The 17435-nt window shown below is 51.4% G+C and overlaps 1 protein-coding gene across 8 annotated transcripts; it reads left to right on the top strand.

Moving 5' to 3' along the window:
* Window positions 1–489: 489 nt before the first annotated feature.
* LOC116664787 (zinc finger and SCAN domain-containing protein 2-like) lies at window positions 490–8038 on the top strand. Of its 8 annotated transcripts, none has more exons than XM_032483174.1 (3): window positions 490–633; window positions 4855–5756; window positions 7313–8038. In XM_032483174.1, the coding sequence occupies exon 2, from the start codon at window positions 4883–4885 to the stop codon at window positions 5492–5494; it is 612 nt and encodes a 203-aa protein (XP_032339065.1). In that variant the 5' UTR covers window positions 490–633; window positions 4855–4882; the 3' UTR covers window positions 5495–5756; window positions 7313–8038. The 8 variants fall into 8 exon arrangements, with proteins under 8 accessions (XP_032339065.1, XP_032339069.1, XP_032339068.1 ...); XM_032483178.1 differs by having other exon boundaries at window positions 503–525; XM_032483177.1 differs by lacking the exon at window positions 490–633 and adding an exon at window positions 2257–2557.
* Window positions 8039–17435: the final 9397 nt, after the last annotated feature.

The raw sequence follows: 17435 nt of genomic DNA, 5'->3' as shown, positions 1-17435 counted from the left end.
GCAGAAGCCCCAGGGATGCGGATGGAGGAGGGGGAGGATAACCAGGCTGGTCTCTGCGAGGCAGCACATGGGTCCACGGGAGCCCATGGGGATCATTTGTCCAGCTGGTGTGCCCAGGGTTGGGGAGGGAATACAGGGCGCTGGACAGGACTAGGCTGAGCTAGACATGCCTCTACCGAGAAGGGGACCACGGGCCAGCTGTTCTCCAGGAGCCCCGGCTGTGAGCAGCCCACGCCTTTGTTAGGGTCCACAGTCCAGATGTCACATGAGCCTTGTGGAGTGGTGGGGATCGCCAGGCCAGTCCTCGGCCCCGCCTGTACTAAGAAGCATGGTCACGTTTGCAGAATGTTTCCCTACTGTCTTTCTATTGTGCTCACCAAAGCATGTGCAAACAGCAGGGGGAGCTGCGTGCGGGGGTGTACGTGTATGAAACCAGAGAAACGAAATGACTCAGCAGAAATCAGGCAGAAGCAGAGCAGAGGACGGACACCTCCCGGAGCCCTTGGCATTCCGCCTGAGGTTTAGGTGATATTGTCTGCCTCCCGCCCCCTCTCCCCAGCTGTGCTCCTTTCCTTTCTATCTTGGCACAGCTTCCCTAGAAAATGCTGCTGAAAATATGGATGATATCCTCAGGTATATTATTGATTTTGCTTTTGAGAAAATCTGGTCACTTATGAAGTGTCCTCATTTCTCCTGCAGCCTGACAGGTGACAGGCTGCAAAAGGTGACAACTTTTGCAACAGGGGCTGGAGAGCCAGGAGGTGTGGCTGTTCTATGAACAAAGCTCCAGGGGCCTGGGTGGAGTGTGGGTGTGGATTATCAATGGTTAGGGGGCTCTTTTGTCAATATGGTGGGAACTTGACACTTGGCCCTGGGGTCAGCATCTATCCTGGTGGAGTCATTTCTTTGGGCTTTCCAGAATCCCCCAATTACCTCTATTTGAAATACCAATCTCCTTGGGCTGTCTCTCTCATGAAACTCCACATACCTCAGTGAGGTGCTACAGGAGAAGCATGGATGGTGTTAGGGGTGGGGGTGGGTCCTCAGGAGGCTGAGTGTGACCCAGGGTGGACCTGCTGGGATGAGCTGGTCCACGGAGTGAGCTGTGAAAGCTAGTAGGCTTGACCTTCAGGTCTGGTATCAGGAGTAAGGGATTGGTTTTACTCCTAAGTGAATCCCATGGATTCTTCATTTCCTAGGCTCTGAAAGGCACCCTGGGCACCTGCAGGGTTGCAGGGGTCACCTCATGAGGCTGGGAGGCTTCTGTCTCCCAGAGCCCCTCATCAAGGGTAGCATCACCCTCACAGCTACATCCATTGTCTGCTCTAAGAAGCCCAGTCTGGACCTTTTGGAAATCCAGCTGCTTCACCCACCTGGCAGCTGCAGAGGGGCCATGGAGGAAAAGGCTAGCTGATGTTCCTCTGGTACTTTTAATTAAAAAAAATCACTTTCCCTCTCAGCCTGTTTCTTTACCTATAATATGTAAATTGGGAGGCACTTTCTCACTCTGGATGAGATTATTACTTCTGATCCCAGTCTGCACACCCTGTTTCCCAGTAGAGGTACCAGAGTGATGCCAGGGGACAGTGAGCTGGGTCCTGGGCCTACTTTCCACCTGGGCTCAGCCACTTAGAGCTGTGGGTCTTGGGGGGATGCCGCTCTGTGTTTCAATTTTATTTACTTTCCCATCTATAAAATGGGATAGTAACACCTGTGTAACTTAGAAGCACATGGTTATTGGAAGGCTCCCACGAGATAATATGGGAAGGGGCTTTGTAATAAGAGAAGTAATGTACAAGGAAGGAGTATTACTAAATAACATTTGGAAACTGGAATTCAGCCCAGCCAGGTCCTCACCAGCTGCTCCCCCTTAGTGTTATAAGTGGCTCTTTCATAGGACATCTTTGGCTGGACTGTAATGTGCTCACTTCTGAGGAGGAGGGTATAGTTTTCTCTTCTATTTCCCTAGTCATCCTAATGGCATAACCCAGGCTTCACCAAAGCCCGCCTATCGGTGTGGCGAAGCCATCGGCTTGGGTAGTTCTGATTCTGCTCCTTTGACTGCCATCTCCCATCGATAAAACCCCTGCTCAGAAAGGCCCCGCAGGTTGCGTTCCTGCATTCACCCCTTTTTCTTTTGCAAAGAAAGGCTTTGTATCTCCAGCGCCCCCAGACCCTGTTTTCTAGGCGCCGGGGATCAGTCTGTGGCTTGACTAGGGTAGTCCTACCGTAGGATGAGGGAGGTGAGGATGAGGATCTAACTGCTGAATCGGGGCCTCAGGGAATCCTGAAACGGGAATGGCTGGGGCAGGGGGCCCTGGTGGAGTCGGGGTGACCCGCCGGGCGGGGCGTTCGGCCCCCAGCTGGGCCCCCGCCGGGCCCCCGCCTGGTTCGCTCTCTTGCCCATGCAAGCTCAGTGCTCGCAGCCCTCCTCGTTCCGCCAGCCAGGTTGTTGGCGAGTTAGACCTCCCAGCCTCACGGGGCTGCTGTGAGGCTGCGGCGACGTTGGCGACTGCGGCGCTGCGGCGGCGACGGAGGGCTGGGGAGGCGGCGCCAAGTGAGTCCCGGGCCGGGCCGGGGCTGGGGCCGCGGCGGGAGATTACCGTATTTATCGAGGCCAGTGCTGGACCCTTGGGGGCGGGTCACTGCGGGCGCGCTACCGTATTTGCCTGGAGCCGCGCAGGCCCTTTCCGGGAGTAGGGAGCATCAAGACTTAGTTACGTATTTATCCAGGGTTGCATGGTTCCCCCGGGGCGCTGCGGGAGTGGGAGGGTGGATTGCATTAATTCCCTACAGGAGCCGGGGCTTGCACTGGAATGAAGTGGGTTGCTGCAGCTGGGTGGGAGGCCTACATATTTTCCTGAGGGTGGGGCTGCGACGCAGAGTTTACCATATTTCTCCGGGGTCGCTCCGGTCCCAGGAGTTGGCAAGGTTGTGCTCGGAGGTCGGCTGGGTGGGGGTCAGCTCTTTTGATTTAAGCCGCTGTTTGACTAGAACAGCGGTGCGGGAGGCTGGCCGTCTTTATCGGGGTTGGGGAGAAGGGGCTCGGGAGGCGCTGCGGAGAGTTACCGTATTTGCGTTGGGCAGAGCAGACTCTAGAGGAAAGAGCCACTGCTGGAGGCCGGAGGAACAGGGGCGCAGCCTGAGCTGTGAGTGTGGGATGGGATAGAGGAACTTGGGGGAGAGAAGGGGGCCATGGCTTGGACCCTCTCGGCGGGCGGGGCTTTGGTCAGGGGTGTAGCTAGGAGAGTGGGGGAAGCCGCCCAGAGACAAGGCCAGGCTGAGATTGGCCAAGAGGACTGTGATGATCTGTCTTTGCAGATGTCCGTGCAGCTGCCTGGGGAAAGACTTGTGGGTGGGGTCTATTGCAAGTAGTACTTGTCCCCTTTCCCAGGGTGAGTGGTGTTCTGTCCTGGCCTGAGGGTAGGGGGAGATGGGGGAGGGGTATCTCTGGGACCCCACTCTGCAGATAGGTCCACTGAGGTTGTGATAAGCAGTGAGATCTGGAAGTGTGGAGAAGGCCTGCATGGATGTCCAGGGGAACCGCCAGCAAGCTTCCCTGATGAAGGTGGGGAATGCAGGGCAGTGGCCAGCTCAGCCCGGAGGAGCAGGCCTCACTGCTCTGGAGGAGAGGAGCCTGGGTTTTTTGGAGTCATGAAGGGTGGTGGCCGCTGACAGTGCCTTACAGGAGCAGTGGCCCTTGGGGTATTGATGGCTCTGTGGTGGTGGCCAGGATGGTGGTGGTGGTCTTGTGTGTGTATGTGTGTGTATGTGTGTATGTGTGTGTGTGTGTGTGTGTTTTGAGGGGAGCTTAGCTGAGCAGTTAGTCCATTTAGAAGAGCTTTTGACAGTGAGTCAGGAAAACTTAGGGCCTTGTCCTGGTTCACCTTGCTGTGCGACCTTGGGCAAGTAAGTTGACCTCACTGAGTCTCAGTTGCTCCATCTATAAAGTGGGGTTCAATAAGCCTGCCCCTTCCTCAGGGCCATTGTGAGGACAGTGGGAAACAATTTAAGAGGAACACAGAGCCCTGGGGAAGAGGATCCTGGGGAGAATCAGCGTGAATGGGATGGAACTGAACTTGGTGGGGTGTTGTTGAGCTCCGAGTGTTCCTCAGCCTTGGGCCGCGCTCTGCTGTGGGGATGCCAAGAGGAATCAAGCTGAGACCAGCCCCCTGGGAGCTCACACTCTGGTTCAGTGACTTGCAAACCTTTTACAGGCATGCCTCATTTTTATAAACAAAGAGCGGCTGCCTTTAATGTTTAACTGAGGTTACTTTCAAGTTTACAGGGCTTTTGTTTTGTTTCTTCTTTTAAGCTTTGCAAAAATATCTTTAAACCACTGTTGACCCCACCCTTCCCTCCATATTGAAGAGGCACTCCCCCCTCCCCACCTTGAGAATCTGGCTGGAGAGATAAGACATATCCAGGTTCAGGATAACAAGGAGCCCCTGAATGTTATCCATCGGCATTTCTTCATTGCCTTGGGTGGCAGGCTCAGTGTTTGATGTGGGGCATAAAAGAGGCAGCTTTGTCCTTAAGGCGCTCACAGGGCAGGGAAACAGAGGTGACATGACTGCCCAGCATGCTGTGTGAAGAGTGAGGGTCAAAGGGTTGGGCCACGTGGCTCAGGAGGGGCTGGAGGGGTCACTTGAGAAAGGCCTGAAGGAGGGGTAGGATGTGATTAAGGGGTAGAGGAGAAAGAAGGGCATTCCAGGAGGGGAACCTGGCTTGAATAGGACCGTGAGTGGCCGATGCTGGAAGTTGTGGGAGGCCAGTGGAATGTCCTTCCTGATGCTGTGGGCTAGCTGACCCTCAGGTGCCCCCTGACTCCTCTCTCTGCTTCTGCCTTCCCAGGGGCTGGTGATTGCAGCCAGAAGTGCCCATGACCGAGCTGGCGTCCTCCGGGGACGGGTCCCCTGCTGGGGACGGGGAGGAGGGTCTGGGGGACGATCGAGGCCTGGTCATCCACCACCCCGCGGAGGAGCAGCCGCACCGCTGCCCGCTGTGCGGCCAGACCTTCTCGCAGCAGCCCAGCCTGGTGCGGCACCAGAAGGCGCACGCCGGGGCGGGCCGCGCGGCCGCCTTCGTGTGTCCCGAGTGCGGCAAGGCCTTCAGCGTCAAGCACAACCTCGAGGTGCACCAGCGCACCCACACGGGCGAGCGGCCCTTCCCCTGCCCCGAGTGCGGCCGCTGCTTCAGCCTCAAGCAGAACCTGCTCACGCACCAGCGCATCCACAGCGGCGAGAAGCCGCACCAGTGCGCTCAGTGCGGCCGCTGCTTCCGGGAGCCGCGCTTCCTGCTCAACCACCAGCGCACCCACGCGCGCATGCCCGCGCCGCACCCGCGCCGCCCCGGCGTCTTCGGGGAGCGCAGGCCCTACTTCTGCTCCCGCTGCGGCAAGAGCTTCGCGCGCGAGGGCTCGCTCAAGACCCACCAGCGCAGCCACGGCCACGGGCCCGAGGGCCAGGCGGCCCATTTAGGCCGCGTGCTCTGACGCGCGCAAGGCCCGCCACTGGCTGTTTCCTGCCGCAGAGCCTCATCCGTGACCCTTGGAGATGGCGCTGGGCTGCGGCCCCCTCTCTGGATGGGATGTTGGGAGACGAGGAGGGCTGGCTTGGGGTATCGAAGGAGTGGACCGCTGCCTGGCTTGGGCCGCCTCTTTCTGCTCCTCCCCCAGGACCCTCCGGCTGGGTGCACACAGCTGCTTTGGGCCCCTGCGTTGGTTTTCCTCCTCAGGCCCACCCAGCTTAGAGCAGGTGAGACCTAGGGCAGGCCAGAGCCCCTCTCAGGCTTGTTTGGGGCCAGGTGGAGACAGGTGAGGGAGGTGGGGCATACTGGGCTCATATGTCTAGACTAGCTTCTTACTAGATCCTCATTCCCAGAATGTCAGAGTTGAAAGCGACCTGGAGAGGGTACTCTCCACAATCCCCAGGCCCACCCCCAGCCCCCAGGGTCTCCTGGCGCCAGTACCTACTATTTGGTACCCTTGAGAAGTCCTTTCACTTCATGACTCAGTTTGCTTATCTGTAAGTTGGGGCAAACGATGAGGGAATTCTCCTCCCTGGGACATTGTGAGGATTGTAACTGCTGTTACCAGGTGAGAGAGTGACGTCATTTACTGAGTGCTCCTGTGTGCTGGGCTGTGTGCTGGGTCGGGCTCTCCGGAGGAGCACAGACACAGGCCCTGCCTGTCCCCTGAAGTACCACACAGGATATTGTAGGGGACTGACTGCGAAGCACTCTGGGAGGCAGGGAGGTGACTGGCATCACCCAAGGCAGTCTGATGGTTTGAACTGGGTCCTGGGAGAGCAAGGGTGTGAAAGGTTCCCGAGAGGGATGTCCGAACATGGAGGCCCATATTTGCTGTACAGAGGACTCAGTGGCAGCGAGAGGACACCAAGATGTGTAATGGGAGGAATGCAGTGGTCTCAAGGGCAACTGGGAGCATGGTGAGGGGAGATGCAAATAGGACTGGCAGGAGCCTTGAGGGTCCTGGGGTCATCTGGGCAAGAGAAGGTGAGTCCCCCCCCAGCAAGAGGTTTGGCCAAGGTCGTGCAGTGAGAAAGGGGAGAGCCAGGACCTGTCCCCCAGGGCCTCAGATAACTAATTTGATACTTGGAGGCATGGGCTACTCAGCCATTTGGCAGATGAGGAAACTGAGGCTTACCCAAGCTGGCCCTGAACCACAGTTAGACCTAGCAGTACAGCAGTACAAGCCTGGGCCTCATTTGGGGTTCTGGACCCTTCGTCTCTACTGTACTGCCTTAAGAGAGGTTCTTACAGGGGGGAAAATGAAACTTCCAGGATGCAGGAATGTGACCAGGACCATACAGTAGGAGCCTGGGCAGGTGCATTGCTGGGGGCTGTGCATGCCAAAGGGGACATGGCATCCTCAGTGGTGGGTTGGGATGAAGGAAGCTGGGGCCTCGGAGAGGACTGGCTCTCACAGAGCCTTAGCTCCACACCCTGAGAGCCATGAGGCTTCTCAGGGATTAGCTGTCCTCTGCCTGCCACCCCAGGTGGCTGTTGCAATGTGAACTAGTACTTAGTGGTGGAGATTAAGAGATTAAATAGGGACCTGGGACATCTGGAGCCAGTCACCAAATGTCCTGAACCCACGTTGTCTCATTGGTAAATGGGATTAGTAATCCTTGAGTACTTGGTAGGAGCTGAGAGGACTGGCTCAAAGGCCTGGACAGGTGCAGAGTGGCCCATGACTGCTCCCTCCTGGCTCCAGGGGGTGGCTGAGGGGTGGGTGGGCAGGGCCATGTCCTGCTTCAGACCTGACCTTGGTCTCTGTCTCTGTGAACAGATGTGGAGTGGGCAGGACCTCTGGGCAGTGTGCAAGACACATCTGGCACAGAGACTAGGAATGGGGCCCTGGGCCTGCATCCCAGCATGAGGACGCATCCCCTAAGAAGACGTACCTCAGGAGGTGATGGCAGAGGGACCGATGGAGCCTGGAGTTGGAGGCAGGTTCTGTGCTCTGATGGAAAAACTCCCCGAACCTGTTGGGAGTCACGGCGGGAGAAGAGCTTGTCCTGGCTGCCTGGCCCTGAACCTCCACTCTCATGGGGCAGCAGGGACGGTGTCTGGGTGGGAGCCCACTTCTCTGCTCCCTCCTGGCCCACCAGAGACAGGAAGGGAGCGGCCTAAGAGAACACAGCAAGCGGTTGCACACCTGGCTCCAGAAGCCAGACCTTCCGCCAGGAGTGAACCAGACCTGCGAGGCGTCACTTTGCTGTCAGAACCATGGTTCTCAACACTTTGGGGGTCCTGAAGCCCTTTGAAAAGATGACAAAGGTTATGAACCTTCTCCCCAGGAGGACACACATACTCCCGTAGACGCCAGAAGCAGGTCCAGGAGCTCCTGGACTCCAGGCTGAGATCCTCGGCCCTGGGACCGACGCGGCACCCTTTCCTTACCTAACCCAGAGCCCCAGGTCCCGGCCTCAGTACAAGTAGCATTTCTTTCCCCTCCTTCCTCACACCCATCTTCCTTCCCCTTGTTCAGGAATAAAGAATTCTGAGGAGGGGCTTCTTTTAGTCACTTTCTTCTGGACCTAACAAACAGTGCCTCAGTTCTCTGGAGTTCCCTTCCCTTCCCCAGATGTGGCTGGAGGCTCCATGGGCCAGGCTGGTCTTCTCTGCTTTGAGGCTGCTTGCTCTGGCTACCTGGCTGCTGGCTCATCACGACGTGCACAGGCCTGGGAGGGGGGAGTAGAGTGTCCCCGCTGGTGCCCACGGGCTCCAGCAGGGAGAGGCTGGCGGACGAGTTCTGTGTGTTCTGGAGTCCACAGCACATTAAAGGGAGGGCAGATGCCAGGCCAGTAGCAGGGCGGGGGCTCCTCTGGACTTCACACCTGAGCAGGTTGGCCTGGAGCTCACCGGCCTCCCTAAAGTGGACCACCCATCAGAAGAGGTGTGACCGACCGGGGCTGGGCTAGGTTTTTGATGACACTATGACTTCATGAGGTGGGTTATGGGTAGTGAAATCCTTGCGGGTGGGGAGAGGCCTTTAATGAAATGTAGGTCAAATCCCATCCAAGTGAGGGCTGGGGGCGTGGAGGAAATGTGTCGGGGGTCCTGGCGCTGAGCTGGGTTTTGGTCAGGGATGCCGGGAGGCCGCCATGGGTTCCTGCCCGGGGGTCTTGCTTGTCCTGGCTCTGCTGTAGTTTGTAGGGGGTTCTTAGTTAACAGCTGGCTCTGGGGGAGGTCAGGAGGAGGAGGCCCTGCACTCCTGGAGCTTCCCTTGCCTGGATCCTTGGCCCATCTGCAGGGACCCTGACAGATGGCCCTTTTCTGCTGACTGTCAGCTCCCTGCCTGTCACTGTGCCATCCTCCATCGGGCCTCTGCCTCCCCTGGGGTTGCTCTGAAATGTCCCATTCTCCCACCTTGCTAAGCCCTCTTCTCCACCAGGACTACCTTCCTGAACCACCTGGCCCACCTTCCTCCTTGCTCTGAGCAGTACCTGTGTTAACACATTGTCTCACCCCCAAGTGTGCAGTCTTTGATTCCAGTTTCCCATGTGTGTGTGTGAAATCTCCAACTAGACTGTGAACTCCCTGAAGGCAAGGGATGTGTCATTTCCTCTCGAAGCCCTTCAGGGTCTAGCACAGGGCTGGGCTCATAGCACTCAGGAAATAGATGTCACTGGCTGATGGGTCAAGTGCTGGAGGCTGTGAGCTGGGAAGTGATGGGAGGTGTGAGCGGGGAGAGGGTCTGTGAAGTTTGCTAGTGAGTGCATTTTACTGGGCTGTGGCCTGGCTCTCCTGGGCAATAATGGCCACAGGGGCCTCAGGTCCTTTACTTGGGGTAGTGGGACAGGAGAGACCCCCCCCCCCCCACGGCTCCATGGGAGTGTGTGTGACGGACATCCAGGCTGGATATCTCCATACGTCGCTGACACCTGCTGGAGCTGACTGAGGGGAATACATGTTCTATCGATGTAGGCTGGTGTGAGGAATGGTCCTTTGGGAATGAGCTGGGAGCAGAGAGGGGGCCTCCAGCTCTGCCTCCATCATTTCTTGAGGAGTTCTGGTCAAGGCACCATAGCTCAAAAGTCCCAGCAATGAAGTAGCTTAGGCTCCCCCATCTGGGTGAGGACTGCTACTTGGATTTGGATATTGGATGGGAGGCCCCTTGGAGTAGCCCCAACTGCTTGCTCAGCCCAGGGTGAGGTGGGCCTGCTGAGAACCTGCATGGTGATGCCCGCAGTCCCTGGGAGCTGGGCCGCTCTGAGTGTCGGAGTCTGACTGGTGATGCTCTGATGCCGGCCCACCCCCACGCACAGGCCCCGGCTGGTCCCGCATTGCTCCTATCTCTGGTCTTCTCTGTGACACAAGGAAAATGTCGTGCTCCTCCTACCTTGTAGGTCGTGAGAATCACACAAGCACATGTATAAGCCGCGTGCACTCAGCACAGCCCAGAAGCAGGGTTGTCACCATCACTGTCCCGTGGTGTCTCCTGCCAGACGGGAACCTGCAGCAGACACTTTTTTCATGGAGTCTTCTGGTGCAGAAAGTGCTGGAGAGGGGAGTGATGCCAGGCCAGCCACCAGGCTGCTGAGACTGGGATGAGCTTTTTACCTCCTATTCCTGGTGAGGGGCTGGGCCTGGTCATGGCCAAGGCTCACTCCAGAACCTTCCTTCTGTGTTGCGCTCTGTGACTCAGATTTGGGGCTGCATCAGTCTCTCTCAGTCGAGGAGGGTCCTGAGCAGTAGTAACTCAAAGACAGGGACTCTGAATTGAATCAGGCAGGACTCTTGTTCAACTCAAATCCACTAACACCAGAAAGGGGAAGGGCGGGCTCGGTAACTGACAAGGGCAGGGACTTGCTGGTGATGCCTGGGACCCAGCCCACCTCCGGCTCTGCTCTCCCGACTGCGAATCTCTCTGCAGCCCCAGCGAACAGGCTGGTGGCCTCATTGCATGAATGTTGGTTTTGATTGGCTTCATGCTCTGGGTAGAGTGCTGGTGTTGGAACAAAAATACCCTTTCTGGAGCTTCTTTCTGTTCCTTATTTCCTCCCCCTGGTTGGTTTATATTTAAGATCATTTCTCCCTGATGCCTGGAGAGGGTTCTAAAATGGGACTGCTCTCCTGGCCATCATTGGAGCCTATTCAGGAAATCTTGCAATATGAGAAAATTAAGAAACAAAGCCAGTGAATACAACAGCCCCACATACTGGGCAACTTTCAAAAAACCTAGATATCACTGATAGAGCGTATTCTACAATAAAACTGAAATAAAGGCACAGCCCCGAGACACTGCAGGTTCAGCTTCAGACCACTGCAAGAAGGCAAGTACCACAACAAGGCAAGTCACACGAATTTGTCTGTTTCCCAGTGCATATGAAAGCTCTATTTGCGCTATACTGTAGTCTATTAAGTGCAATAACATTCTGTCTAAAAAAATCTACACACCTTAATTATAAAAATACTTCATTGTAAGATTCTAACCTTCATATGAGCCTTAATAAGTTGTAGTAGTAACATCAAAGATCACTGATCACAGGTCACTGTAGCAAATATAATAATAAGGAAAACATTTAAAATATCATGAAAATTACTAAAATGTGACACAGAAACATGATGTCAGCCAATGCTATTGGAAAAATGACACAACTAGACTTGCTCGATGCCAGGTTGCCACAAACCTTCAGTTTGTAAAAAATGCATTATCTGTGAAGCGCAATAAATAAGGTCTGACTATAAATTAACAAAAAATAACCAGTGCTTCTATATGTTCAGGATTTTTTTTTTTTTTTGATGGAGGTACTGGGGATTGAATCCAAGACCTCGTGCATGCTAAGCATACCCTCTACCACTGAGCTATACCCCTTCCCCCAAGAATTTTAAAACACAGTTATTAATTTACAAATCACAGAAGAAACTGTAATGGAAATTATAAGATATTTATGGCTGAATGACTATGAAAACACTACCTTTCAAACCTTGTGCCATACAACTATAATAGTAATTAGAGGGAGATTTTACCCTTAACTGTATTTATTAGAAGAGAAGACATTTTGAAAATCAAAAAGTCAAGAGTTTAAAAAGTTAGAAAAAGAACAACAGAATATGCCCAGAGGAGAAAAATAATAAGAAAGATAAAAGCTAATGGAGTAGAAAACAAAAACACGTTAGAGAGACTCAGTAAAACCAAAACTGGCTCTTTGAAAAAATAAATAAAATAGACAAACCACTGGCAGAAAAAGAAAGGAAGCACATGGCAACAATATTAGAAATGGAAAGGGGGTTATTAACTATAGACACAGAAATTTTAAAAAATCATAAAAGAATAATACTATGAACAATTTATGATAATTTTGCATTTACGTGAAATGAATAATTTTTTAGAAAATCAAAAATTACCAAAAGAGACTTAAAACAATCTGAACATACCTATAGGCATTTGCATAACTACATCAGCAGTCAAATATAACCCTCATTCCCCTGGATTACTTAAGATCGAGGCCCAGATAGCTTTAACTGGGAAAGTTTGTCAACCTTTAGTGACAGTATAGCTCTTCATGTACAGACAGTTCCAGAGAATAGTGGGGAAACACTCAGAACTCTTTAAATGAGGCTGGTAAAACCTTGCAAATGAAACCAGACAAGGACAGGATAACGAAGGAAAATTTTAGAACCAATCTCACCTATGACTATAATTGCAAAATTCAAAAACAAAATATTAGCAAATCAAATCCAGAAATATATTTTAAAAGGTACCATGACCAAATTTAAGGATGGTTCGACATCAGAAAAATCTATTAAAGAAATACATGACTTCAGTAGATCAATGGAGGAAAGACATGATCATCATTAGCGTTTTTACTGTCTTCAGATGTACACCAAGGAGTGGAACTGCTAGGTCATATGGTAGTTCTATTTTTTTTCTGAGGAACCTCCATCCAGTTTTCCACAGTGGCTGCACCAATTTACATTCCCACCAAAGAGCACAAGGGTTCCCTTTTCTCTACATCCTTGTCAACATTTGTTATTTGTGGTCTTCTCAAGTCTTCCTAATGTTTTAAAAACTCACACTTTCGTGGGTAGGCCTTTGCCCTTGTTCCCTCTTCCTGGAATATTCCGGAATATTCTTCTCCCAGACCTTCCCAGGGCTCTCTTGTCACTGAGGTGTCAGGGTAGCTGTCATCTTTTCATGGGGACTAAACACTCTATCTCAATAACTCCCCATCTGTTCTTTTTCATATCAGCCAGCTTCATTTTCTCTCTAGCACTGACCTCAAACATGACCTTGGTCATTTATTTGTTTGCTTTTTCATCATCTTCCCCCTTCAGATGTAAGCACCAAGGGCAGGGGACTACATCCATCCACTGACCAATTGGGCCATTACTGGGGCATATTCAGGAAATTTTACAATATAGAAAATGATACCTATTGTTTCAAATGTAATGAAACGTTTTTGAGACTACATGTAACATTAGCAAAGTGATACGTTGATACGTTGGCCTCTGTAGACATTTCACTGAAGATTTGCTGAGTTCAGTATTTCAGTTTTCTTTTGGTATTTCGGAATGAAAATAGTCTTCAGCATTTTCATAATCCTACAAACCCTGTAAGCCCTAGGAGTCCTGCCTGTGATGTCGAATGGAAAACGGGCCTGTTCGGGGGGGATTATGTAGTTTGTTTCCCTTTTCATCTATGCATCCAATCAATAGAATTTGTTTCATTTTAAGGTGCAAGTTGTGTGAGGTTCTTTCTTTGGTTGACTATGTGGCACGAAATAGACAGTCTATAAAGGCTGCACCAGTATTTCGTTACTCCACTTTTCTAATGGAAATGTGGCGCCCTCTAGTGTACATTTGGAGAAATGATATTGAGTGAATCGGACTTTGTAACAGTTCTCTAAGGCCACTTTTTTGTTAGAATGCACAAGCCAGAGACCATGTAGTTGGTCGATAAGTATCTGCTGAACGAATAAATAGAACCATGAGGCTTTCCAGAGTGCCCATGGAAGTGAGTCAAAAAAAAAAAAAAAAAAAAAAAAAAAAGCAGAGTTGTAAAGTAAATTGTCCCCTTAGAGATAAAGTGAAGGGGAGAAGAGAAAAATTGGAGGTAATGAAATTCAACATATGTTTCTTTTCTGGGTTTCAAGAGGGGATAAGAAGAAAATAGAGTGACTTTCCAAAGAGAAGGAGCCAAAAGCCAGCCATGGAAGTTTGCTCACAAAAGTCTAAGACATTTTAAAAAGGAGGAGGCCCCAAATCAGGAGATAACACCAGCTCTGCCGGCTGGCTGAGTGGACCACAGGATGAGAGAGAGAAGCACGTGATCAGAGTGAGAAAAACAGCAACCAGCTGAAAAGTTATGGGCTGTTTTCATCTGTAAATAACTCTTTACAACGTAGATGTTATTGGGGAAATTTGAACACATTGCATGTTTGGCAATACAGAATTCTAATTTTTCTTAGTTATAATTAGATTATCGTGTTTCCATTCATTAAAGGATCTTTAACGTTCAGAGATTTGTAGGGAATGAAATGCTTTCTGGGATTTGCTTCAAAATTGCCTGGGGGATGGGTGTGAGAAGGCGCAGATCGAAATAAAACAATATTGACTGTGTGTGGATAATTTGAAGCTGGGTGAGAGGGAACTGGGGGCTCAATGACACCCTCCTCTCCACCATTGCTGCGTGTTGGAAAACTTCCATAATAACAAGTTGAAGTATGTTTGTACCTAATCCTTCTAGCCTTTTGAAAGTTCCCTTCTTAATACTCCTGAAAAAGCTAAAGTGTTGGGGGGAGAGGAAATGTTTGAAGCTGATTTAAAGTCTTGGTTTTGAGCCATTTCCTTTTGTCCGAGAGGGCAGGGTGGCTGAGACATGGGAGGGGCCAAAAGGATGCTTTGCTTAATTTACATATGGGATGATTTCCATATGTTCGTCCCTTCAAGATGGGGAAAGATGTTCTAATGAGGATAATTCAGCTAGATAACTTTGTGGTTGGATTGACTTAAGGATACATTAACTGGAAATTTTGAAACGTTTTCCAGATGCTACTGAGTAAATAAGGTTGCATCAAAGACTTTGCTGTCCATCGGATATTTGAGTACGAACCAACTTTCAACCTCTAGCAAGGCAATTCTAAACTGGAATGCTTTGAGGGTTTTTGTTGTTGTGTTTGAACTAAATGTTTTTAAAAGGAAAAATGGCATAAATAATTTTTGAGAGAATCCCAACTCTTTAGAGTGATTATGATCCTCTTCTGATCTCTTGGGAAGGTGTGCAGTAACTCCGGGGTACTAAGAGGACAGGTGGGGGTGCTGAGCCCCTGCCAGTATTTCAGAGATTGATGCCAGCTGTAACAGAATTCTCCAAGTTAAGCTAAATTCTGCTCTTTTGAATTCTGGGGAGTCATTTCTGTCAAATTCTGTCATTTAGACAAATTCTGAGGCACACTAGACATGACTAGGGATTGTATCAAGAAGTGAGACTACTGTCAACATCCAGTAGAGACAGGTTCTGGGCTCCACGCTCTAAGCCTTCTTTCTGGTTGGGAGGGTTGGGATGGGGGTTGCCATGGGAATGGTAGAAGCAGCTACCTGGATTGCACTAGGGCTTCTGCTAACATTCTAGCTCGTCATGATTCAGAAATGGCTGTATTAGGAAGAGCATGGATCTTGGTGTTAAAACTGGGTTAGAATCCCAGCTCTGCCGCTTCCAGCTGTGATCCTGGGGAAACCGGTTCCTACAGGAATTGTCCGGTCGTCTGCACCATGAAGCTTCCCCAAAGTAAGGCGCCGTTACTGGCTGTTACTTGTTGAGGGAACGTCCCCTTCTTTCCAAAGCTCTTCCTTCAGTGCCCCGTTCCAGGCTGCACCCCTCGATCCTTGTCCCAGCCTGGCAGACAATCCCCCCGCTGCTACCTGCTTCCCACCTGGCAGGTGGCTGAGGTGCATGATGGGGGGAGTCAGGGGGACCCTCGAGTGGGGAGGAGCATGGCTCGCCTGGGGGTCTGAACCTGGTTAGGAGTAGGAAAGAGGAATTGGCAGTGGGTAGAGATTTCCAGGACTTCTCAAAGGCCCCAGTAAACCCTCCAGAACTTCCACTTGGGGCTGGAAGAATAAAGTGAGCAGTTTCTGTTTCTCTAATTTGGGGAGTTTTAGAAATTGCCGTGAGGACTCCAGACATTTCTTTGCTTCCACAATGAATAGAACCAAGGCGAGTTTTCTTCATATTGGACTTGACGTATGAAATCCTCCTGCCGGTGCCACCTTCCAGCTGTTAGGCCCCTCCCCCATCGGGTGGGGTGCTGAGTCTGAAATGCCCCCTGTCTTGTCTTTCCCTTCGAGATCCTGCAGTCCCACCTGGTGAGACCCGGATCCTCCCTTCTGTCTGGGTTTGTCCTGGGGCCAGATGAGACCTGAGGAAGCCTGTGTGCTGCAGTGGGCTCTGTGCTGTCCAGAAACCAGGGAGCTGAGGAAGTATGGCTGGGCTCTGGATCCACAGGTCCTCCAGCTGGAGGGAAGGGCGATGCCCTTGCTGGAGGCCAAGGGGTCACTTGTGGAGAAAGCCCAGAGCTGCAGGAAGAGGCCGGACACCTGCTCCACTGTTGCCAGCTGGGACCCTGCAGGTTTCTCTGTACCTCCCCAGGCATGCTCCCTCTTTCTAAAAGCAAGATAATAAAACCTACTTCCTGTTTTCACTGATGCAGATTGTGATAACATGATGGTGATTTCTAGGAGAGTTGCCAAGACCTTCTGGTGAACAACTAACGCCAGGCACTCCGTGTGGTCCTGGGGAAGCTGCAGGAACATGGGATGTCAGGGTGCCTGGGTTACAATTTGTTAGGTCTCTGGAATGCATGTAATCAAATACAGAAAACATTGTGACCAGGAGTCAGGGGACCTGAGTGTCACACCTTTGCAGTGAACTTTATTTTTTAAAATAGAAGGGAAACTTTTTAATTTTTTCTAGCTTTACTGGTAAATTATTGACATATTACAAATGTAAGTTGGAGGGGAGGGTATAGCTCAGGTGGTAGAGCGAGTGCTTAGCATGCATGAGGTTCTGGGCTCAATCCCTAGTACCTCCATTTAAAAAATTAAGTAAATAAACCAAATTACACCCCCCCAAAAAAAACCTAAAGAGAAACCAAATGTAGGTTTAAGGTATATGATCAGATGATTTGATAACTGCATATTTCGCAAAATGATGACCACAATGAGGTTAGTTAACACCCCCATCCGCCACCTCTCAGATGATTTGATAACTGCATATGTTGCAAAATGATGACCACAATGAGATTAGTTAACACCCCATCCCCCACCTCTCTGAGTGTGTGAAGATAACATTTATGATCTACTCTCTCAATGACCTTCAAGTAGACAATGTGGTTAACCTCATTTTCTGCTTCTCAGAAAGTGCAGACTCAGTCCCCGGCGCCAAAGAGAGAGGCTTGTGGGCATCCCAAGGCCACTGTCTGCAAGCGAGGCTTTTGGGGACATTTTTGTTTAGCTCAAAAGTTCTTTTGAATGTTGAAGTATTCTTCATTATCTATCCGGACTTATCTAAAATGCTCTGGAAGGTGGGCCATGGCTGGGCTGTGGTCCGTCTGAGCCCGGGGACTGGCCTTCAGCCCACGAAGCAGAAGCACCTGGGTTTGAAACCCAAGAAGCAGTGGCCTCTGAGGTCCCTTCTGGCTCCTGGTTTCTCACTTGTGCTGGGGCCCCCCTGTTGTTCCAGGGACACTCATGTTGCCTTATTCTGCTTATTAAAAATCCTGCTCTTGCCTCCTGCCGCCAGCGGCCCAGGTGGCAGGGCCAGACGCCCTTCTGATCATATTGAGGTGGTTGGTAGAAAAGTCCTGCAGGTGCGGTGGTGACACCTGCGGAGGGAGCGGCTGTCCTGCGTATTCACAGTCTGGCCTCCCTCCCTGACTCCCCTGGGCCAGGGGATCGCAGCCTGG

This window comes from Camelus ferus, chromosome 7 (genome assembly GCF_009834535.1).
Source record: "Camelus ferus isolate YT-003-E chromosome 7, BCGSAC_Cfer_1.0, whole genome shotgun sequence".
In the NCBI taxonomy this organism is placed as follows: Eukaryota; Metazoa; Chordata; class Mammalia; order Artiodactyla; family Camelidae; genus Camelus; species Camelus ferus.
The sequence above is the reverse complement of the archived record's forward strand: the minus strand, read 5'-3'. Positions and strand labels throughout refer to the sequence as shown.